Source organism: Petaurus breviceps, unplaced genomic scaffold (assembly GCF_028583685.1).
Source record: "Petaurus breviceps papuanus isolate PSGF00001 unplaced genomic scaffold, PetGlider_PUasm1.0 90804, whole genome shotgun sequence".
Lineage (NCBI taxonomy): Eukaryota > Metazoa > Chordata > Mammalia > Diprotodontia > Petauridae > Petaurus > Petaurus breviceps.
In genome coordinates this window covers 2,518,287-2,541,843 of record NW_027187348.1, presented here as the reverse complement: position 1 = coordinate 2,541,843, position 23,557 = coordinate 2,518,287, and the positions used below count along the sequence as shown (strand labels likewise).

The 23,557-nt window shown below is 41.0% G+C and overlaps 1 protein-coding gene across 1 annotated transcript in view; it reads right to left on the bottom strand.

Annotated features, from left to right (window-relative positions):
• Positions 1–763: 763 nt before the first annotated feature.
• GRIK4 (glutamate ionotropic receptor kainate type subunit 4) overlaps positions 764–23,557 on the bottom strand; it is a 287,881-nt gene continuing 265,087 nt past the window's right edge. Inside the window, exons 14-16 of the mRNA XM_069070250.1 lie at positions 21,017–21,145; positions 3,834–3,952; positions 764–1,602 (exon numbers count right to left, since the gene is read on the bottom strand). Coding sequence (XP_068926351.1) covers positions 1,246–1,602; positions 3,834–3,952; positions 21,017–21,145 — 605 coding nt within the window. The 3' untranslated portion in view covers positions 764–1,245. The remainder of the gene's footprint in view (positions 1,603–3,833; positions 3,953–21,016; positions 21,146–23,557) is intronic.

Here is a 23,557-nt window from a genome sequence, read left to right as displayed (position 1 = left end):
CACACACACACACACACACACACACACACACACACACACACACACACCCCTACACCCCTAGTCTTCATATCCAGTAGCAAGAAATCTCCCAAACCAAGATGGCCCCATGAACTTGCTTCTATGGGTAGCTACCAAGTTGGTTAAAATGATACAATTGTCAAAAAGCACACTCCATTCTACTGAGATGACTTCTAGCCTTGCTCCTCAGAGACCACCTCTTACCAACTTTCCAAAGTGAATACTGTGGGTTGAGTACTAACCCATTCCCCTCTGCTCACAGAAGAAGGTCAATTTCATAAGAGAGCATCCTAGGGATACCTCCAAGGATTATACTCTTCAGTATACATTTCCTCCTCTTCAGAGCATTACACTCACAAATGACCAACCAAACCAAATAATGAAATTAAGAAGGAAGAAAGAAAAGACACATAACCCCTGAAATTCCAGGCGTTTCAAGGCCTCTCTGAGTTGACTTTATGTGATTAGTTTTTGGCATCTGTGTTTTGTTTGTTTTCTTAAAAAAAAAACAAAACTCCTTGAATTGTTTTTGATTTGAGAATCTCCACCTGTTTTTTCCCCTGGACCCATTTCCTATTCCCCCAATCACTGCATAGGAAAGAGAGGTCAGCACCTGAAGTCTGATTCATTGGGAGACTCCAGGCCCTAAAGTATAAGAAAAAAAGATTATTGATTCTTCCTTTTCCTAACCCCACCCTCTCCCACCAAAAACCAGAAAACAAATAAACAGAAATGAAATCTGAAAGAAAGACTCAACCAAACAAAATAACTCAAATTCCAGAAAAGAAAAACTTCCCTGGTGAGTTTTAATTCTCTCTGTGAGAACTGGACCCAGGGTACAATTGCCCTTTTCTAGACCAGGCAATTCACCCCAAAATTCTGTCCTATAAGTTGGACAGGTGTGGGTGGGCCTCTCCAGCCCCAGGCTTACAGTGTCTTTTTGTCTTAAAGGAAAAAGGCCCCTTGGGAGAAGTCTGGGAGGGTGAGCATCTCCTTTGCTTGCTAGTTGCAAAGTCTTTTGAAGGACCCAGCTCTCTTATGAGGGTCCTATCTCAGGCTGGGGTATCAGGTTCTTTGATCTTTTTTTCTTCAAAAAAATTATTGTTTTTTTTTTTTAATGGAGAGAAGATTCAACACTGTACAAGTCTGAGCTCTGTGCAGCGGCACCTGATCTGATCCCTGCCCACCCTCCCTATCCCAGTGGTGGTGAGTCCTCTGATGTCAGCTTTACTCTGGCTCACTGCTATTGGTGGTCTTCTCCCATTCCAGGCTCTCCTCACTCCGGGCTGGGGATGGCCGTGCTCTTAGGCCTTGGAACCTCCGGCATTCTGGACAGACCCGGATGTGTGTGCAGCCACGGGCCACCAAGGCAGCTTCCTGGGCCAGTCTCTGGGCAATGGGGTCTGGCTCCCCAGCCCCACACAGCTTGCCATTGCTGAGTGTGGCAGTGCCCCTGGGCCGACGCTCCTCTGGGATGGGGGGTCGAGGGCGGGTTACCCCAGCTCGCCTCCTGCGTGGATGGAAACTGTCCTGACACAGGATGATGCTGCGCAACTCTGTCACCATCTCCTGGCAGACAGACACCTATAGGACATAAAGAGAAAAGGGTCCTGCCTCTCAGAGCCAAAAGCATAGTAGTGTCCTTTTCAGGCTAGAGATGAACAACACTTCCCGTCCAACTTTCTACTCAGTTCTGGGGAGGGAAGTGTCCTTTCCCTGGGTAGCCTTTGTGGACCCCTCTTTCATCTCAAGAGCCTATGCCCAGATTAGATCTCACTATTCTTCCAGAGTCAAAAAGGTAACTCTGAAAATATAGCAGAGTAGTATTAGACTGAGCAGGACAAGGGAACCAATGAGCTCCTGGAAGAATTCTGGGCATCCTGAGCCAACCCTCTCTCTGCATGGTGATTGTGAAACCATGTAACCACAAAGAAACATGGTGGGCTGGTAGACAGAAGCCTCTGATTCCATGTGAGTCAAGAGGCCAAGGCTCTAATTTTAGCTTTGGCACTGATTAGCTGTGTGAAGTTAAATAAACAGCATAACCTCCTGATGATCCAGGTTTCCTACTCTGTCAAAAGGAGATAATAACACCTGCCCTTCCTAATTGCGGTATGTCATAGAGAGCCTCTTGGAGCTGGTAAGTCTTGGGTTTAAATCTTGTCACTGACACCAACTGACTAGATAACCCTGGGTAAGTCTCTTAATTTCTTAGTTTTCTAGGCAATTTTAAGACTGTAAGTTGCAGAGAAGGAGCTGGCCTGCACTGGTGGAAGGAGTTTCCCCCCTGGGAGCTCTCTATGCCAATGAAATCACAGATCCAGTCCTTATCCGTTCCTAAATCAGAGAGTTGTGAAAATCAAGTGAAGTGATAGGTGTGGAATGACATTAAAAATCTAAATATGCTACACCAAAAAAAGGAATACATAATGATTAATTCAAGGTAAAATAGAAATGTTTTCATGAGGTAGAAAGAGGCATGATACTCATTCCTCCTTCTATTCTCTACAGATAGATAAGAGATTTAATCAATTGATCAATCAATGGGTGTTTACTTCGGCAGAGTGCCTGGCACAGAGTAGGTACTTGATAAATGTTTACTGATTGATTAAATACCTACAGTTCTAAATGCTGGGGATGAAAGTGCCTAAGTGAGATAGTCTTTGTCCTTAAGGCCCCTTGCCTATAAGGGGGCTGTCATATGTTCTCAAACAAGTAAGTGCAGGATACACAGCGTGTCCCAAAAGTCTTAATGAAGACTGTAAGCCTTAAGCCTAGTACAGGTTTAAGCTACAGAAGCTTCAATAGCTTAAGACAGCACTAAGACTTTTGGGACACCCTGTATATAAAATAATTACAAAGCAATTTGGGGGACCGCTGACAACTGGGGAAATCAGAAAAGGGCTCTTGAACAAGTGAGCCTTGAAGAGAGGTAAGGGTTTCAAACCTTAGTGGGGAGCAGTAAGAGAATTCCAGGCATGGGGTGGTGATGGCAGTAGTAGGAAGACTGCAGAAGTGATCTACTTTCAGCCCACTCATTTTTCAGAGGAGAAAACTGAGGCCATATGAGCTGCCCAAAGTCATGCTGGTGACACAGTAGTAGAATCAGAATTTGAACGCAGGTTTTCTGACTCTACATCTAGGAATCTGCCCATTGTGTCATACTGTTTCTCATCCCTATCTCCAGTTTTGTGTGAGAATATATTTTTTTAATCCACAGGTTAATTTTGCTCATGCAAAACTACAGGTGATAAACCATACCTAGTACTTATTCATTTACAATTTTATTTTTATTTTTAGTTCCAAATTCTCTTCCTCCCTCTCCCCGCCCCACCTTCAACCCATTGAGAAGGCAAGAAATATGATGCCCATTGTACACATGGAGTCATGTAAAACAAATTTCTTCTTGTGCTTATTCCTAGATGAATTGGTAACTATCCCTCTAAATCTCCGCAACTCTAAGGAAGATATACTCAAAACTCAAAGGTTTGCCTCCTTTCAAATGGTGTTTTTATTCAACTTTCTGAATCACACCATGAACATCTAGGACTTCCTGACATACAGGAAGGAACTTGTCCCAGCCTCCACAAAATGGCTCCTGATCACTGATTTGGAGCTAGGTCATTTTAGAGATGAGAAAACTAAGGCCCACAGGCTTTAAGTGACTTGCCCAAGGTCACAAAACTTCTAAGTAAGTGTCAGGGCTGGGATTTGAACCCACATCTCTGAACTCTAAATCCTGAACATTTTCTAGTATACCATGTTTTCTCTTAAATGATTCACGACAGTTGAAATCTATTCCCAGGGAGTCTTACCTCAGCTGTTTCTGAGTGTCGGAGTGTCCATAAAAACTCCAACATAGCCATAAAAATGGCTACAATTAAGCCACAGATAAGAACCACAAAGATTCCACCAATATTCTCCATTCCCAGGCCTGTAAGGAAGGGGGTAAAGAGAGTCACAAGAGCAAGAAGACATAATATTACAGAAAATGAAGACTCTTCTTTGTTTGCCATTTAAACTTCTGAATTTAAGTTATAGAAATGTGTTTAGTCACATCACTTCCCCAAGAGATGCAGTATTAACAACAATGAAATTCTTATTCCAAAATTAGTAGCTTAATGTCTACAGAAGTGGTATAGCCAAAAAACGAGAACCATCAGATGGACCAGCCAGAATTCACAGGGTTACATTTAGAGATTAGAGGAAGCTTAAAAGTCATTTAATCCACTTGCCCCATTTCACAGATGAGGAAGGCTAAATGAATCGATCAAGGTTACAAAGAGTAAAGGAAAAATGAAATCAAAACTCCAGTCCTTTGACGTTAAATCTAGGGTTGGCATCACTGCCTGCCGCAGAGTAGGCACCTATTAAATGCTTGTTGAATTAACTAGACCACATCATGCCTGAGGCAGTTTACAAAAGGTCATGGTCATGGTCAAGGCTGTGAACAAAGGGTTGTGAGCATGGTCATGACCATGATTATGGATATAGTCACGGTGTACAAAGGGTCATGGCCATGGGCATGGTCACAGGCATGGCAGTGCACAAAGGGCTGTGATCATGATCATGGTTATGGTCATGGCAGTATACAAAGGGTCATGGCCAGGATCATGGTCATTTCAGACATACATGTTCACATGATGTAATGTAATACCAAGCAAAGGGTTACAATTAGTAATGCCTTGTCAAATTAGTGCTGAACAAGATACTAGATTGAAAGCTTTTGTGACAAACCATAGTTCTGAGAGTTGGGGAGGTACAAATAAAAAAGGTGGATAACTGCCTCTCTGAGTCCTCCAGCCATGAAACAGAGTTTTCTGGGGCTATTCACCCTTTTACAGATGCCTTGGATATGACTCTCATGGCTATTATTATAGATAGATGCAGATAGTTAGCAAAATCGTGTCCGTTTGGACACCAGCTTGCTTCCAACTTGCTTTTTTTGTCTTTCAGCATGCACAGGACTACTGCTGAAGTCACCTTACAAATCTAGCTTCAGACTTCAGCAAAGTTTGGCAGGCAAAGCAAGGAGAAAACCCACTTGAAAGTGTCTTCCCACAGAGAGGAACAGAGATTGGCTAGCTCAAAAGGGCTTTCTGGAGTTTGTGAGGGTAGGGAGTTTTATCTGTACATACCATGGAAGCATCAATTGGCAGTAGGTACTGAGCTATGGCAGATAAAGCCAATTTTCAGCTATCCACACTAATAGGAGAAAGTTCTGGTTTGGATATTCTATACCAGTGGAGATTTTTTAAAAAAATCAATTAATTTAAAATCAGACAACATGGTCCAGTGGGAAAGAACACTTTGCTCAAATCCCAGCTATGATATTTACTATCTGTATGACCTGGGAAAGATATTTTCAGCTATCTGGGCCTCAGTTACTTCACCTGTAAAAGGAGGAGGTTGGATTAGAAGGTCTTTTGGGTACCTTCCAGCTCTAAGCCTTATATTTTATGATCTACCATGTCCTGTGGGATACACAAAGAACGATTGTGATTCAGATTTCTATAATGTTTTAAAGTTTACAAAGTACTTTCTTCTTAAAAGCCCTATGAAGTAGGTATCTCAAGTATTATTATCTCCATTTAACTCAAAAGTAAAACTCAAGAGTGGTCAAGTAATTCGTCCAGAGTCTCAAATCTAATAATGCCAGATCCAGAAATGAAACTCAGATCTTCCCTTTCCAATCCTGATGTTCCTGCCATTACAAATAGTAGGATAAGACCAAGCCCCTGACCTCAAGTAGCTTACAGTCTAGTTGGTATCCCAGGATTGATAAAAATAGAATCATAAAGCCAAATAATGTTTGAAGGAAAAAAGCTCTTAACGATCATCTAACCACAAAAAGTGAAATGATAATGAGTCAGTATATAAAAGATGTCACATGAATGAAGAAAATCAGTGTTATAAAAATTATAGGAATAACAATAATAATAACTAGCATATATGTAGTACTTTAAGGCTTTTACATTTGATCCTTACTACAACCTTCAGTAGTATGTGTATTATAACCCCCATTTTATTGTTGAGAAAACTGAGTCAGATGAAGCTTAAATGACTTGCCTAAGGTCTGTTGTTCAGTCATTTCAGTCGTGTCTGAATCTTCATGACTCTTTGGGGGTTTTCTTAGCAAAGATCCTGGAGTGGTTTGCCATTTCCTTCTTTAGTTAATTTTATGGATGAGGAAACTGAGACAAACAGGGTTAAGTGATTTGCCCAGGGTCACACAGTGTCTGAGGTCAGATTTGAACTCAGGTCTTCTATACTCCAAGTTCTGTACTTAATCAGCTATACTCTTCCCCCCTCCCTCCCTTCCTCCATTACTGTGAACTGGGCTAGTTGGGAAATCTAAATAGAGAAGGTAGGATTTAAGCTGAGTCTTGAAAAATGGCTCAGAAGAGAACCAGAGGTGGGGCCCTGATATTTGAAGCAGGGAACACAGCCTGAGAAAAAGTTTGTTTCACTGTTTTCAGGGTATGTGCATTAAGGCGTGGTTTGTTTTGGTGTTTGCTGTTGAGTGTCTGTTGTGTCAAAACAAAATATGTCAATTAAAAATGTTTTGGTAAGCTTTGGGAAATGTAATGTGATTTTTATTTTTATTTTGTTCAATTTGCTTCCTAGTTCAGTTTTGCTTTAAGTAATATTAAATTGAGATTGTTTTCACTGAAAACACAAACCAATGGTAACAGGCCATTATGGTTGTAAGACATTATACACACACACATATGTATGTATATAGGCATATAAAATCTTGTTTGATCTTCACAATACAGAGGAGTAAAAAGAACATTGGCTCAGTAGTCTGAAGATCTGGGATCAAACCCTCTTTTTGACACTAGCTACTTGGGTGACCTTGGGCGAGTCACCTAACTCCCTGGGCCAGGATAGCCTTAAAACGAGGGGACTGGACAAGATGGCCTTGGTGGTTTCTTTTAACTCTAGCTCTATGAACTCAAAATCTTCAAGACAGGTAATTCAAGTATTATTATGTCTCTTTATCAAATGAAGAATTAAAGTCTGGAGAAACTGCAGTTTTCCAGGGTAGCTAGTGGGGTAGAGTGCCAGGCCTGGAGTCAGGAAGACTGGTGTTCCTGAGTTCAAATCTAGCCTCAGACAATTCCTAGCTGTGTGATCCTGGACAAGTCACTCAACCCTGTTTGCCTCAGTTTCCTCATCTGTAAAATGAGCTGGAGAAGGAAATGGCCAAACACTCCAGTATCTTTGCTAAGAAAACCCTCAAAGGGGTCACAAAAAATAAGACAGGACTGAACAACAACGAGGCCATTTGATGAGTTAGTAGTGAAAGATGGCACATAATTATCTCGAGTGACAGGTCAGCCCGGGATGGGATATGGGTTAACTTTACAAAGTCACAGTGACAGGGAGGATGGTATTGAGTATGAGAGGATTAGTGTTTTATTTTAATAAATTAAAATTAATCAATGAAATCCTGGAAAACTTCCTGGACAAGCTGATGTTTTAGACAGAAATGAGCTAGAAACCACAAGTCACTCAAGAGTTCGTAGACTTTCCCAACGTCACACATCTAAGAGATGTCCTGTTAATCCTAGGTGTTGCTTCCAGTATGAGGTTCAGTATCAATCCTATTTCCGAATCCCTGGCTGGTCTACAATTCCTCTTTTCGGGGAATCAGTGGAAAGCAGAAACAAGAATAGATTGCTGGCAGAGCAAAAACTCCGAAACAGATGGTGTGGGGCGTGGGAAGTGAGTTCTAGAAAAGCGGAGCATTTCCATTTAACACTGTGAGCTGTTGTCATGTTCTGATGAATCAAATGCCTTCCATAGCACAGAACCATTAATGGAGCCTCCCAACCCAGATGGGTGAGCCCCTGATGACACTCACTGTATGAAGAATCCCAAACCCAGAAGGATACTGAGGGGCTTAGTCCCTCTGCTCCCAACCAGAGAAGCCACCTTAATTGGAAGTTTCCTGGCATTTTTGATCCTTTGAACCCCAGCAATGATGCTGGCATTAGCTCAATTAGAATGAAATCTTCTCTCTCCTGATTGGGAAACTCCCATTGTTCACAAGAACAAATTAATAGCTCCCAAATGTTGATGAATGATATTCTTTGTCCCTGTAAGCGGAAGCCAAGAAGTAGATGTCAGTTCTAAAACAGATTTCCCTTTGATTACATCTGAATCTCCACCTATCCACTGACCTGCAGACCCCTTGAAAATACTTTATTCTTGTCAAGGCTCTGTTCTTTTCTTCCTTTATTTCTGACCTTCTAATAATTGTTTCTTTGCATTCAGACTGCACTCACTTCATAGTATTTTAAGGCACTCCCTCAATTCCAGAAACACAATGGGACCAGAGTCAGAAAGGCAGCTCTGTTCTGAGCAAAAGTGAAATGCACCTTGGGAGGTAAAGAGGACAGAAATCAACAGACTGCTTTGTAAGCAAGCAGTCACTATGGAATCAAGGGCGGTATTCATATGCATATAAAAGGTTAGGGGAAAAAACCCAATGAAACTTTTTTTGATAATGCATCAGTCTTTTCAAGCTCACTAGCATACATGGAAAATAATGTCAGTATTCTTCAGTAAAAAGACCTCTCTAGTTCTGCCCTAGGTTCCTTTGGACGACTTGTACTTTGTACTTCCTTAGATGATGCCTAGTCACCCCCTTCCCCCCCAGCTCCCAGCTCCTACAGCCATTCCCAAGAACGCTACCTTACATCTATTCAGAATTTATTTTGTTATGAGGATGTACATGTAGTCTCCCCTATTTTTAACATTTTTTCAATGAAATCCTTCCTGCTACTCCAACTACTTGTGCTCTCCCTTTCAGATTACCTTGTTTAATACTTGCTTGTATTTATATTTATCTATTTTGTGTTTATATTGCTTTAAGTCTTGTGGCCTCCCCCATTAGAACACAAGCTGCTTCTTAGTGTGGATTGTTTCTTTTTTTTTCTTTAATAAAACACTTGTTTCTCTAGCACTTAGTGCAGCAGCTGGCACAAAGTAGGTCCTCATCGTACATAGGTTCTTAACCTAGGGTCCACAATTTACTTGGTTTATAGGCAGAAAAGTGTATTTTCAGCAATTTTTAGTGAAAGATTCTGCTTTTTGGTAGTAGCAGAATCCTAGCCCTCTTTCTCATAGGTTCAATGTATCACCATTCATTGTTTTCACAAAGTTTTCTAGGAACACTACCCCTGTGAAAGTTGAGGATTGACTGTATATCTATATATTATAAAATGAAAAAAAAATCATTTGCATAAAATGAAGTACAGAAGATTGCAAACGAAACCAATTATGTTGAAATATGGCACATAGTGTATATATAAAATATAACTATATTTCAACATTAATTGGTTTTCTTTGCAGTCTTCCGTATTTTATTTTATGTAATTAAAAGCATTATTCTAAGAAGAGGAGGAACAAGCAGTCATCGAGCAGTTACTATGTGCCGGACACTGTGTTAAGCCCTTTACAAATATTATCTTATTTTAGATAATATGTTTTGTTTTATTTCATCCCGCCCCATTTATTTGATTTTCACAACAGCCTTTTGAGGTAGGTGCTATTGTTACTCCCATTTTACAGTTGGGGAAACTAAGGCAGGCAGAGGTTAATTGACTTGTCCAAGATCACAAGATCGATCTTGGATCTTACCCCAGCATTTTATGTACTGTACCACCTCCCTGCACCATGCTTTGCTGGACTGGCAAAGGAATCCACAAGGTGCATGCAGGCAGCGTTAAGAATTACTGCCATGATGCTTGGGGCACAGTAGCCTCTTAATAAGTGCTTGACTCATAAATATTGACAGTGCTTCTCAAAGAGCATGTTTCAGAAAATGCTGCCAGAGTCCCCCGGTGGACTGTATGTTGTATTGAACTTAGAGGTGCATGGCTTGTTGGTGCCCAAGTGTCCAGACTCACCCCCTCTTGGGATATGCTGCAGTTCTTCACGGCAAGGAATAATACTGAGTCGATGAGGAGACACACACGCACACATACAGAGAGACAGAGACACACTCAGAGAAAGGCAGAGAGACAAAGACAGAGACACACACACACAAAGACTGAGAGACACAGTGAGAGAGAGACACTCAGAGAGAGAGAGACAGACAGACAGACAGACAGAAGCAGAAAGACAAAGAGGGAGAGAGACAAAGACAGAGAGAAAAAAGGGAGAGAGACAGAGTGAGGAAAAGAGCCAGAGAGAGTCAGAGAAAGATGGAGAGAGAGAGAGAAAGAGGCAAAGACAGAGATAGACAAAAAGAGAAGAGGAGAGAGAAGGGTAGAGAAGGAGAAAGAGAGAGAAAGACAGAGATAGGAAAAAAGAGACAGAAAGAAAGAGGGGGAGAGGAGAGAGAGGAAGATACAGAGACAGAGACAAAAAGACAGATGAACAGAGTAAGAGTGAAAGAGAAAGAGACAGAGAGACAAAGAGACAAAGAGAGAGGAACAGAGAGAGAGAGAGAGAGAGAGAGAGAGAGAGAGAGAGAGAGAGAGAGACAGAGAGAGAGACAGAGAGAGAGACAGAGACAGAGACAGAGACAGAGAGAGAGACAGAGAGAGAGAGAGAGAGAGCATTGACATGCCAAGGTTTAGAGAATACTAGCCCCTTTTCAGACTTGTGGGCTCAAAGCTGGGCCATCGAAAACTCTGAGAAGTCAGTCAGCCAACCATTGGTTTGTGGAGAGTTTTCTTCCCTCTGTGGACTTGGTAACACATGCTGCTGCAGAGCCAGGCTGCCAGAATCAAGCTCACTTACTTTCTGATTTCTTACCTCATGGCCTAGCCACCTGGGGCTCTAGGAATACAGCTTAGCTCGGCTTGGGGATTCAGTCCTACCTCCTTAGATAGCCCACTTTTCCTTGGGCCCTGAGGGCAATTTTACTACATGTTAGTAATCCCCTTGAATCCCCCCTAGGGGTCACTGCACCTTCATATTCCTGCCTCAAGTTAGAAAGATCTGCTTTAAAAGAGGGGCCAATCCAGCCTTATATTTCTGTGATTCTGATACTGATTTCAGAATGAAGAGAGGTGGCTGTGATGCAATTCAAGCCAGGAGCATGAGTCTGTGGTGTCTACTCCCTGAGAAATGACATTTACCTTCACTGTCCGTTGACTCATATTGGTTCCCTGTTGATTGAATTGATTGGACGTAACACCACCACCCAGGACAATTATGGATGAGATGCCTATTTATAGCCATTAGTCAGCCTAGACACCTATAAAATTTTTTCTTTCTTTCCTTTGGAACATTTCATCAAAGTGAGTCAATGATTTATTGACTTAATCTTAGCCAACTTCTAGATTCAAAGTTGTGCCATGGTCTTTATAAATTGCTGACCTCTTTTGTTTTAAAGTTACTGGGCTACTACTCTCCTCTGTTCTCTATCTTGTTCTTGGCAGCGCCTCTGGAGTTTCTTTGTCACTCAGCAGTAAATCAGATGCTATTAGGAGACAGGCTTCCTCTCCAAACATCCCTACAAGGTACTATCTAAATTCCCTATTCATGTTTAGAGGTTTGTTATCTGAATGGGGAAACTGTCGATCCAGGAAAGCTAGGCTAGAATTGTAGAGGAAGAAAAAGAGGAGAGGGAGGAGGGAGGGATGGAAGGAGAGAAAGGGAGAAAGGGAGAGAGAGAGAGAGAGAGAGAGAGAGAGAGAGAGAGAGAGAGAGAGATTTCTAGGATTTCTTTTCTCTCTTTACACACCACACCCTCTCTCCTCCCCAGATGTCTCACAGGGATCATTCAAACTTTCCCCAGTCAACGTTTTGGTCTCTAAGGATTTTTGGTGAGTGAAAAGGTGCTACCTGCTTCCTATCCTTGGAAAGAGATTCTGCATTTAACAGCTTGGTAGTATATTTATACTCCTTTGAAGCTTGATCCTGTGCTTGTGTTTATCAAGATAAAGGAATTTAATTCCCTTGGAATTCACCAGCAACCTTTTTGTCTAGAAATTGTGCTCTGAAGTCTTCTGTAATGGAATCCTCCTGAATCAGGTGGATGTTGGAATCTGCCACTGAGTGACTGGTGACAATTCTTTTTATAGGAACTGAGAAAAAAATTAAATAAATGTTTTTGAAAGGAAAAGGCAAGAAAAAAAAAGCAACAGCTTGGACCGAAGCCTGTTCCCTTTTGTAATTTCCTAGTTTTCCATGAGATTTCTTTACTTGGCTCTTTTTGAGGGAGAAGGTCACTGGGCTATCAGAAGAGAGAAGGAAGAGGACAGCTAAAGAAAAGCATTAAGGCTACCACTTTTTACCCAAATGAGGCTTGGTCAAAAGGTTTGTAAGTCTCACCCTATTCTCCCCTCACTCCCCAAGCTGGAATATCCATCTCAGGATGATATTCAAGAATCTCAAACTAATGCAGCCCCAGAAATAATTATTGGGGGAGGGGGAGAATATAATGGCCGACCTGTCAATCAGCATTAGCCTAGACAGTTAGTAACAATTGTAATTGGCCTAACTGGTCTGATGCTGACTGACAGCTCTGCCAGCCAGTGACATAGGACACTAGAGTGGTAGAGAATGTTGGATAAAGCTTTCTCTCTCTTTCCTCTCCAATGACACAACACAGAAGGCAGGTGCCAGGCAGCAGTCTGAAGTAGCAAAGTGTTCTTTGCTTCTTTGGAAATGTCAGAGCAATAACAAAACACCCCGAAACCTCCCAACGCTGCTCGGCGTGCTCCTTGCCACTTCCTACATCATTTGGGGTGGGGGAGGCAGGCAGGCAGAGAGGACATAATTTTGTCTGGAACCTAAGCATCTTCAAGGGGACCAATGCCACTAAGCTCCCCCCTCCACTGTGTTTATGTATGCCTCCTCCCTCCATCCCAGTTTATCTTAGATTAAGCTGTAAAGGGTTGAGGCTGTGAAATTGGATTAGATTAAAAATGGGACCGTATCATCTTCTGCACAATTTCTAACACTTCTAATTGGATAAGAACGAAGAAGAAAGACAGCATTAGAGATCATGTATTGACTGGTACATCCTGGTTGATGCTAATGTGCTTGTGCTGGCTGTGGGTTTCAGAGACTGCAGGAAGGAGGTCTCCCTCCATCAGTTCCTTCCCAATCCAGCTTCCTCTCAAGGCATCAGGAAATGTGAAAATCAACAGATTCAAGTTGTAAAAATGAAGATCAACCAAAAGCTAGCACTGGAAGCCAAGCAGACAACCGCTGTGAGAGTTAATGAGTTAACTCTGAGACATTAAAAGACAAAAAAAAAAAACAAACTTCAAAAAACCCAAAATCAAAAGCTTGCTTCTTCCCTTCCTCTCCAGGCAGAGTCCTACCAGGGCTGGGCTTGCCTGGCGATTCTGCCGCAATTGGCAGGCTAGGAGAGGGAAGATGTGGGTAGTGGACCGCTGAGTTAAGCCTGGACAGCTAATTCGCCAGAGAGACCAAGCAACGAAGACAGCGGTGGTTCCAGCCTGGCCACCTTCCCTTGGTCTGGAGCGGCCATGTGTTGTTTGCCCAGCCAAGGAGACTTTTAACCTCTCTGAGTAATGTTTGCTTGGGCCTGAGCCATTGTAAAGATGGAGCCACTGCATGGAAACTGGCATTTGCTTCTCGGGCCGTGGGATGGCAGCCCAATGCCCTGGCTTTTAGGGTGTTTTACATAGCATTGCCCAGACAGTTTCCGCACTTGCTTCTCAGGCTTTATGGCTTATTAATACAGCTCTCTTGTTCCAAAGGATGGCTTGATAGAAACAAGTTAATAATGGCTAGTTGGTAGAATCCCAATGTCTCTTGAAATGTTTGTGATGCAGATAGGATAACTTCTCCTATTTACTCTCCCGTATAACCTGCCCAGTTACCTCCTACATGCCAGTGAATATGAGTTCCAGAAGCATAGAGTAAAAAGAAAGCCTTTTCTTCTCTCCCTCATTATTGTCACCCAGAGACTTTATGCGGTGATTTCTCTGCTTCTAGCATTTCATCCTCTAATGTGCCCTACATACTGGTGCCAGACTAATTTTCCTAAAAAATGGCTTTTTACCATGTCTTTTCCTTGTTCAAAATCTTTCACTGACTTTCAATTTCCTACTACTAAGTGCCTGTGTCTGGATTTCAGGTCCTTCACTAACAATCCTGCCCCTTTCCTGTTGTGACAAAATATGGCCTCTGAACAAAAGGTTCCCCAGCTGTTTCTGCTGTTTCGAGAATACTTTGCTGCCAGGATACCAGAATATCTATTCCAAAAATTATGTCCCTAAGATCAGCTTTTCTTCTTCCTTCTTTTCTGTGTTTTTTTTTTTTTGCTCTAATATTAGTCTCTGTAATATTGGAACAATCTTTTTAGAGTGCAAAAGCACATTATTACAATGTGTGAAGATTTCTAGCCAAGGTGATTATGAGCACAGACAGGTCATTACCTTGAGTGTTACACACTTTTGCTTGATAGAGGCAAACATGATGGCTGGATTTACAGCTGCCCCCTTTCTGTGAATGACTTACACAACTTTACATCCTCCAACTTTGACTCAATCACCTTTCGGACATGTCCACTCAGAAGTGCTACCAGAGACTCAAAAGTCAATATGCTTAAAACCAACTCATCTTTACTCAGAAGATTATCTCCCTCCATTCTCCCAATGACTGTGCCTCAAAATCTCATGCATCTCATCAGCTGCCAAGTTATGTTGATTCCAAATCTGCAAACTCTTGTCTATCTCACTCATCCTTTTCATTTCCACCACTATCAAATCCATTTAACTTGGGTGACTGGGGGAACAAAGGGAGAAATTCCAGCCCTAAATTCTATTACCCTATTATCCTTTACCTGTCCTTAGTCAAAAAACATTTATTAATCACCTGCCACGTGTTAGACACTATAATAAGCATAGAAATACAAAGAAAAGATAGTCCCTGCCCTCAGGGAGCTCATAGTCTAATAGTGGGTGTAACATGCAAACAACAAACAAGCTAAGTACAAGACAAATTGAAAATAAGCCACAGAGGGAAGGCATTAGAATTAAGGGGACTTCCTGTAAAAGGTGGGCTTTAAAGAAGAGGAGGTTGAAGGTCCACAATCTAACACCAAAGTCACTTTCAGCCTCATTTCATACTAGTCCCCTGTATGGTCTAGTCACATTGGACTTCTTGCTGTTTCATAAATATGTTCCAAGCTGTCCCATCTCCATGTCTTTTACTCACCCCATTCTCTAAACACGAAGGGTCATTCTTCACATATTTACCTTCTAAAACCTTACCAGTCCAGCTCACATTTTACTTCTTTTCTCTTCATAGTTCTCGTAGTACTTTGTTGAAAAAAACCTCTTATTTATCATGTTTTATTCATATTATAATTATTTAGATAAGTGTCATCTCTTCTATAAGCTTATCCTTAAGGGTAAGAACTATGCTTATTTTCGTATTTGTATATTCCTCAGTGACTAACAGTTCTTTGCACATGCCCTTATTGAGTATTTTTCAACTGTTGACTTATATTCAGTTCCACTTTTTAAATTCCATGCCTTCTTAATTCCATCCCTAGTAACTCCAGAGGTTTTCCTATCACTGTGGAAGCAAGATGGTTTCTGTCTAGACCTCAGGTCTTCTAGACTGAAACCTTGCCAAGTCAATATACCCTTCTCCTTCTACCCTTTTTCCTTTTCTCCTAACTCTAGTCCCAGATAATGACTGTCCTGAAGCAGTTGGTGGCACAGTGGATGATAGTGGGCCCAGAGACAGGAAGACAGTAGGTCAAAGAAGGCTTCATCACTTACTAGCTGTGTGACTTTGGGCAAGTCACTTAATTGCCCCCTACCTGAGTTTCTCTCAACTGTAAAATGGGGCTAATAATAACATCTATATCATTGGGTTGTTGTGAGGATCAGAAGAGATATTTGGAAAAAAAGTCTTATGCCTAGAGCATAGTAGGTGCTATCTAATCTAAATGCTTATTGCCTTCCCTTTTTCCCCATTCCTTTCTCCATTTCCAAGTCTCATTGTTATCTCAGAATAGAATTGACATAAATATCAGTAGGTCTAAAATCCAAAGATAAAAAATCCAGGTTTTTGGGGTGGCTAGGTGGCGCAGTGAATAGAGCACTGGCCCTGGAGTCAGGAGGACCTGAATTCAAATTTGACCTCAGACACTTAACATGAAAAACTAGCTGTGTGAACTTGGGCAAGTCACTTAACCCCAATTGCCCTACCTTCCCCCCCTCCAAAAAAAGCAAAAAGCAAAAAAAAAAATCCAGGTTTTGTTGTTGTTGTTATTCAGTCAAATTAGGGCTTCTTTCAATCCACATTTTTAAAAAAAAATTTATCTTTGGTGGGGTGAGTTCACATAACACAAACCCTTTGTATCGTTCAGTCCAGTCTTCCCATGTGCCCCTTCTTCCCTATCCTTCTCTCTCATATTAATTTCTATCAGTAGTTTTCCTTATGCTGCTCTTTCAGTTTGGAATACCCTTCTCCTTCTCTACTCATCCAAAGTTAGTCCTACTCAAGCCCCCTTCCTCCATAAAGTTTTGCCCACCTCTAATACTGTGTCACCCAAAGCCATAGCTAAGAATTTTGGTAACCGAGGGAGGGAAGGAAGGTGGTGTGGAGTTCTTTATTTGGAATGTAGCTTCCAGTCTGAGAAAGTATGCCCCAGGACTGTGATCTTGCCACTTTGTAAATCTTGGTACCCTAGGACAAAATTTTATCTCTGCTGATAGTCGCTGATCTGTATATCCTCTAAGCTTCCAGAGCACTTACAGTAGACTCCGTACCATCTAGCACTTAATTGCATGTTGTTTTGAATTATTTGCTAATCTCTTCACATATGTCGGCGTGTCCATAAAAACAGATGGCAAACTTCTTGTGCTCCTCTTTTCTCCCCTGCAGTACCTAGCACGAGAACGGGCATGTAGCAGCTGCTCCTTAAATACTTATGGCTCTGCACCAAGAAGGTTAACCAAGTTTAATCTTTCAAATCCTAGGGTCAGACAAGTTCCACTTAACTATTTAGAAATGAATGATAAAAATAACTTCATCATATGATCAAAGATAATTTCTTTTTTTTAAATCAAAGATAATTTTACTCATTTACTTTCAGTTAAGAGTATTGTGAATAAAATGATTTTCAAAAAGAAAAATTATCAACAAGAAATGTTACCTTTTTTGGTTTATCCATAGGATCAGAATCTTAGAGCTAGAAGGGTCACCAAAGGTCATCTAGTCTAATCCCTTATTTTATAGATGAAGAAGCTGAGGCCTGGAAAGGTTTTTATATGCTCAGCATCACAAAGCTAGTTAGTGGCACAATCAGGTCAGAAACCAATTTCCTGGCTCCAGGTTACTAGCGCCTAGCTCAACGATCTTTCCACTGTGCTATACTGCTTTTAAAGAAGTTCTATCTGGGGCAGCTAGGTGGCGCAGCGAATAGAGCACCAGCTCTGGAGTCAGGAGGACCTGACAAGATTAAACTTGGTTGATTTGAACTGAGTTCAAATCTGATCTCAGACACTTAACACCAAAACTGTATGACCTTGGGAAAGTCACTTAACCCAAACTCCCCCTCCAAAAAGCGAAAAATAAAATAAATAAATAAAAATTTAAAAAAGTTCTATCTAATACCTAGCACAGAAGCTAGTATATAAGATAATTTAATAAATGCTAGTTGAATTAAATGGCCAGTTTGGAATTCTCTAGTAACCTTTTCTGGAATTTGGAGGGGGCAGAAGGGGAGTGGGTTTCTGGTTAGGATCTGCATTTTTCAAAAATATTTATGCATTACACCACATAGATCCAGCATTCCATTAAAAAATTGTGCTGGCTTCTTGCAATGTTGAGTTAATGTGAGTTAGCAAGAATACGAGATAGGCAGTACAGTTATGTAGAGACACTTTGGGGCCTAGAGTTAAAAATATACGGGTTCAAGTCCTGCCTGTAACTTGTATTAACTGAGTAAACCTGGGAAAATCATATAAACTCTTACCACTTCAGGTAACTCTGTAAGAATTCTCTATTAAGTTATAGAGGAGTTGGGTCTGAGAGTTCCCCAGGCTGGGTATGAGTAAAGATGATACAGTTGGCCAAATGTGTGTTGGCTGCCTTTCATTCTGTTATAAAATATTATGGTTTCCTGTTTATTTGTCTCATTATCAATACAGCACTCTAGGGTATGGTGGAAAGCAGTAAAATTCTTTTATTCCATCTCAGGATATGACACCAATGACAAAACTATTTCAACACAAAACTAAAAAAAATACACAAAAGATTAGTAACAGAAAAATAATCCTTAACTTTGGGTATGAATATCCTTTGGGAATTAATGGCCCCTCAGAAAAAATTTAAAAATCTTGCCATTTATTCCTAGATGATGGGAACACCCTAAACAAACAGTGAGGGGAAAAGTGGCATAAAATATGGGGAAAACCCAAGAAAACCTCATACTCTCCTGACTAGTGAAAGAATATTAAAGACCTAAAATTTAATATGCACACATCAGCAAACTAAAGCAGGATTGGAGTTTACGTTACTTTACCCTCTGTTTGCAGAGGCAGAATAAATTATTGAGAATAATTGTCCTAGAGAAAGTTGACAAAATCACCACTGGCTCTAAGACTTCTGACCCACTTCTAAGATTGGCTCCCCAGATTGTTGTAGTGGTAATATGTAGGGTGCTATTGAGCACTCTTGTGTTCTCCCAGGAACAGGGGTGGTCCATGATGTCTTCTACTTAGTGGGCAAGCCAGTGAGCTGTGTGTACTCCTATGCTCCTGTACAAATGAGGGGAATGGTTCTTTCTGACCCTTCCCACCCCTACTGAATTTCTCTATAAAAGTACAGAGGCCTGCTCTCCATGGTCTCCAACCTACCAGTGAACTCTTCTAAGCAATAATATTCTTCTTTGAGTCAAGGTGGACCACTCATCACACCTTTCTTTACCTTTGCTACTGCTTTGCTCTAAGCTGATTGTATCATTACTTCTATTATCTGTCATATGCAGCAGAGACTATTCCCTTATTTCCACCTGTCAAAATCCTTCCCTTCCATCAGGGCTTACTTCATATTCTATCTCCTCCTTCCTTCATATTCTATCTCCTCTGATCACCACCACTTGGATGCTGACTGGCCAATCTCCTCCAATTTCTTCTACCTCTTTAGATTTCCCCTTTGTATTGATAACCTTCAGTTTGTATTGTACATGTCTTTTTCCCCAAGTACACGGTAAGTTCTTTAACAGAGACTATGTTCAAATTGAATCAAGTTGTTGTTGAACTGTGCTCAATAACTTATAAATATGTGATCACTTTCCAGGATGTGCTGGTAAATATTTAACAATAGCCCTCTGAAAATTCATGACAGACTTTTAAGTTTAATTTGGATTATTAACATTTTCTCTATCACTTTCTCAAGTCTAGAGACAATCAGTAAAACAATAACTCAACACCCCCCCCATTTGTGGTATTTGCCAATTGCTGGGGCCTAATGCTTCCCCCCAAAATTTAAAAATCAGCTCTCACAAGCCTGGGAGCTGGTTGCAGTACAGTCACATGTCCATTTTCTCAGTGTGACTTTGTGGGTAGCAATATGTGTTGACCATGGCTCAAAAACATTGATAGCATTTATGTTACTACTAATGTATACCCTTAGGGAGAGAGAATGTCATGGTTTAAAAAAGGTCTGTTGCATGCTGGTACATTTTTGTACTGTTCACCAGGGCTGCTGCAGAGAGTCTGTTAGAATTCATTCTGATATTTGCCATTTTGGGGTGGCCTTTTCTTTTCTTGAGGGGTACTAGGATATAATGGAAAGAGGACTGCACATGGAGACAGAAGAGCTGGGTCTGAGCTCCACCTCCAAAACTCACTAACCTCTGTGATCATGACTCTGAGACTCAGCTTACTTATGGGGGGGGGGGTAAAAATATTTTTGGGAGGCACCCAGGGCTCAATGGATAGAGCTCTGGGCCTCAAGTCAGGAAGACCTGAGTTCAAATCCAGCCTCAGATACTTCTTAGCTGTGTGACCCTGGGCAAATCATTTAACTCTGCTTGCCTCATCTGTAAAATGAGCTGGAGTTGAAATGGTAAACCCCTTCAGTATCTTTGCCAAAAAAACCCCAAATGGAGTCATGGAGGGTCAGATACACCTGAAGTGACTGAACAACAACCACAAAATAATACTTGCATCTATAAAATGGGGGTAACAGTGCACTACAAAGCTGTTGTGAGGAAAGAGCTCTGCAAATTTTAAAGAGTTATAGAAATAGGGATTGCTATTATTATTCTTGCCCTCAGGTAGAGTCTTCAGTTGGAACCTGACCACAATGGTGAGTCTCCCTCCCTAGTATTAGGAAGGAAAATGTTTCATTTCCCAGTTTGTTCCAGGTGTCATAATCTGGGACAGTAATGTGAAAAAACAGGTGGCATCAGGACCAGGACTGTTGATCATCCTTTGTTTCAAAGAGGACCAATGACCTCATGAGGGTGATGTCTTGACTTGGTGTGAACTGGGTTTAAGTGAGGCACAGCTGCACAAAGTCGTCAGTCTCACTCTCTTTTCTAGAGTCATCATAGTCCAGTAGCAGGACAAAAGTAAAGACAATTGGTGAGGGTCCAGGATGCAGTGGATGACCTTGGAGTCTTTGATGTTTGACCAACTTCTAAGCACTTCACAGGACACTTCTTCACATGCTTGGGGTAGACATCCTCCTAGCTCACCAACAGGTTTGAGGCTCCTCAGTTACCCTCACCCTTGACCCATCTGCTAAGACAATTTTACTAGGGTGTGGTCATTGTGAACCCTACAGCTTCTTGGAGCTGCAGGTGAGAGTTGGGGGATGGTGGATGAGTAGCCCTGAAAAGGGCTCAGCTAGCCATCACACCTAAGGTACTAGTCAACCCTGGACAACCCCATTAGGACCACAACTAAAAAGGAGATTTCCAATCAAACCAATCAAACAACCTACTATGGGCCTACTTGCCTAGCAAGATGCTGAGAATATGAAGACAAAAATCAAACAGTCCCTTCAGAGGAGTCCTGAACATCCTTACCTTTGGCTCTGTGGTCTTCCTCTTTGGGGCACTTCCCCCCTTCCCACCATTTTCTCTTCAAAATTTCCAGGCGGTTATTCTCTTGTAGTTGGAGAATGGCCAGATCAAACTCATCTCGGAATACGGACCCTACAAACCACAGGAACAAGACACAAAGTGTGAGCATAGATTATGATTCAGTTCCTTCCTCTTTCCCTTTTAGAAACCCCTAACGTCTCACTCCTCTTTGAGATTTAGGACAGATGATGAGAAAAGGTATCAGGAATAGCAGTGTCTCAAAACCCACTTTCTTCCCTTTATCATAGAGGCAGATCACTGGCACAGTCCATAGAGGAGCATCTTGGCTCAGACACTTGAGAACTGTGCTACCCTGGGCAAGTTGCTTAACCTTTCTTAGCCTCAGTTTCCTTACTTGTAAAATGGGGGCAGGGTTGGGCTTGATGGCTTCTAAGGTAACTTCCAGCTCTAAATCTATAATCCTATTATACTTTCACTCCAAAATATCTGTCTTAATCTCCTTGGAATGACAGGAACTGTGTTCTCAGAGCTCATTTACTATTCATCTTACTGTGTATCCACAGAACACTTCATATTTGCAAAGTATTTTATAATTGTATTGTAAAGCTATTTCAATAAAATGAAATAAAAATTCACTTTATTCATCTTAATATTATTTATTGCTTTAATACTATTAATACTTAACTATTAAATAATATTATATTAATTATTAAATTAATACTATTAATACTTAAGATGTCAATTAATTAATATCTTAATACTATATATTTATCATTCCTTAGGTTCTAGATTGGATTATTTCCTATGTTCCAAAGTGAGGGTTCAGATTCCTTAAATGTGGGTGTGTGACCTACCAATCAGAGAGTGGGAAATAGATTACATCCATTCCTCCTCACAATAGCCAATTAAGAGATTCATCTTCAACACGTACCACCTAAACTAAAACTCTTCCAACATGGCTCCCTGCTGAATTATCTTTCCCTTCAAACTCACCCCTCTTTCAAACTTCCCTCTTACTGTGGAAGGCATCACTATCCTTCTACTCACTCAGGTTTCCAAAAATTTCCAGGTTGCTAAAAATCTTATTTCTAAGTTAGTACAGGTCCTCATCACCTCACACCTGGACCATTGCAACATCCTCTTAGTTGACCCTGCCTCAAGTCTCAACTCACTCCAATCCATTCTCCAGACAGCTTTTGAGATGACTATGTCACCCCCCTACTCAATAAATCCCAGTGACTCCACTGGAAATAATTATCCCTTCCACATCACAGGGGTTAGGGGCGTTGCACCCTATGATCTGGAAAATCTTCAGAAAAGCTTTTGGCCCTATCTTCTTACCAGAGAAGAAGTATGAATTTTTTTCTTTTTCTTTTATGAGATGTTTACAGCACCTTATCATAAAATTTGGGTTAGGTGTTTGCTCATAGGCTCTGTGTTTTCTACTGACCTCTGTGTGTTGTCTGGAGCTTCCACAAAGCTCCCCCCAAATTTCCATTTAATTTCTTATACTGTCCTACAATATAGCAAAACTGTGACAGAGAAAGTCTCTATGTAGAAGGGATAACTGTATTATTTCAATTTTATCCCATCTTTTTAAAATGTTTATTTTGTTTTGTTTTACAATGCTCAAAAATAATTAGTGCAATAGTATTGTATTCTATGTATAAACTATATATAGTTTATAAGTAGAAAAAATATACTTTTATTGACTGTTATTTATAAACTAAAATTTTAAGTTTTTACTTATAGGACTGCACCATCAAAAAAGTTTGGAGACAAATGTTCTAGATGACAGAATCATGATCACCCAAAACTGCATTACTTATGCAAGTTTACAAAGCAAGCTAGTTACAGAATCTTACATCTCTATCCTGTTGTTTTACTTTGCAAACTTTCTACTTCCAAAGAAAATGACCGAATCTTAAAACTGAAAGGGACTTCAGAAACCATTAAGGTTGATGGTCTGCAGAATATAGCAATCCCTTTTACAACACCCTCAATGCGTAGTCATCCCACCTCTCAATACTTGTGGCAGTATCTAGACCACTGTTTCAAGGAATAACCTGTTCCATTTTGGGGGACGGTTTCTCCAGCTTCTTTCTCCTATTGAGTTGAAATCTGCCTCCCTGTGTCTTTCAGTTATCATTCATAATTCTGCTGAATGATGCTACATGAAATAAGTCAAATCCTTCTTTTACCTTAAAATCTCTCAAATATTTTGAGCAGTTTGGAGTGTCTTAGCTGAAGTAGTCAATAGTAGTCTGAGAGGTAGAAGGAGCTGAATCACAGTCACCATAGTTATTCAACAGCTTCTTCTATTCTTCTTTCTCCCCTTCCTTTTTGTCTTCTTTCTTTTCCTTTCCCTTGCCTTCCCTTCCCTTCCTTTCCCTTCCCTTGCCTTCCCTTCCTTTCTTCCCTTCCTTTCTTCCTTTCCCTTCCCTTCCCTTCCCTTCCCTTCCCTTCCCTTCCCTTCCCTTTCCTTTCCTTTCCTTTCCTTTCCTTTCCTTTCCTTTCCTTTCC